We start from the raw sequence: 1,274 nt of genomic DNA on the forward strand, positions 1-1,274 counted from the left end.
ACAACAACAACAGCAACAACAACAACAACAACAACAACAGCAGCAACAACAGCAACAACAGCAACAACAACAACAACAACAACAACAACAAGCCAGTGACAAGACTGTCCCCTTCCACAGACACAGATGACCTACCTGGGCCCACCTACACTTCTGTAGGTCTTCCTGGAACCTGGAGTACTCCAGATGGTCAAACATTGAGGTCAGAACTTTCCAGAATATCAGAGACAGGATACCGACCAGAAGTACCCCGCCAACCACCCAGCCCACGATAGGCACTATGTCAACGGGCTCACTGCAAGCTGGGGAGGGAGACAGGTAGGTAAATAGGTAGGTGGGTAGGTAGGTAGGTAGGTAGGTGGGTAGGTAGGTAGGTAGGTAAGAATGAGAGAGGTAGGTAGGTAGGTAGGTGAGTAGGTAGGTAGGTGAATAGGTAGGTAGGTGAGTAGGTAGGTAGGTGAGTAGGTAGCTAGGTGAGTAGGTAGGTAGCTAGGTAGCTAGATAGGTAGCTAGGTAGGAAAGTAGGTATGGAGAGAGGGAGAGCGATAGAGAAGGAGGTAGGTAGACAAGTATGAGGAGAGGGAGAGAGGTAGGTCGATAAGTAGGTAGGTAGGTAGGTAGGTAGGCAAGTGGGTAGGTAGGTAGGTGGGAGGGTAGGTAGGTATGGAAGAAGAGAGTTTTGTAGGTAGGTTGGTATGTAAGTGGATGGGTAGGTAAGTAAATAGGTAGGTAGGTAGGAGAGAGGTAGATAGGTAGGTAGGTGGGTAGGTAGGTGAGTAGACAGGTAGGTAGGTAAGTAGGTAAGTAAGTAGGAAAATAGGTATGGAAAGAGAGAGGGCGGTTGAGAGGGAGGTAGATAGACAGGTATTTAGAGAGGAAGAGAGAGAGAGATAAACAGACAGGCAGACAAACAGACAGACAGACAGTGAGATATAAACAGAGAGAGAAAGAGAGAGAGAGGGAAACGGACAGACAAGACAAGACAACAGACATACATACAGACAAACAAGGAGACAGACAGGCGTACACACTTCTTGTCTTCTGCACCAGTATGACGACCTCTGACCCGGAGAGCGTGATCTGGTAGGACAGGAAGCAGCCGTCACTCTGCTTGACCGAGCAAAAGTTGACCTCCTCCGAGTCTGTGGAGGGGGGGGCGGAGAAGGAGGGGCAGGGAGGAGGAGATGGACAGAGGGGAGGGAGTGGAAAGGAGGAGAGGTGGAATGGAGGAGGTGGAGAGACAGTAGCAAGAGGAGGGGGAGGAGGGGAAGTAA

At 50.0% G+C, this 1,274-nt stretch overlaps 1 protein-coding gene across 1 annotated transcript in view; it reads right to left on the reverse strand.

Annotated features, from left to right (window-relative positions):
• Window positions 1–135: 135 nt before the first annotated feature.
• Window positions 136–1,274, reverse strand: part of LOC101863480 (integrin beta-6) — a gene marked incomplete at both ends in the record, with an annotated part of 24,414 nt that continues 23,275 nt past the window's right edge. The window contains 2 exon segments of the mRNA XM_013090620.1: window positions 136–302; window positions 1,032–1,142. Coding sequence (XP_012946074.1) covers window positions 136–302; window positions 1,032–1,142 — 278 coding nt within the window.

This window comes from Aplysia californica, unplaced genomic scaffold, assembly GCF_000002075.1.
Source record: "Aplysia californica isolate F4 #8 unplaced genomic scaffold, AplCal3.0 scaffold01368, whole genome shotgun sequence".
Classification (NCBI taxonomy): Eukaryota; Metazoa; Mollusca; class Gastropoda; order Aplysiida; family Aplysiidae; genus Aplysia; species Aplysia californica.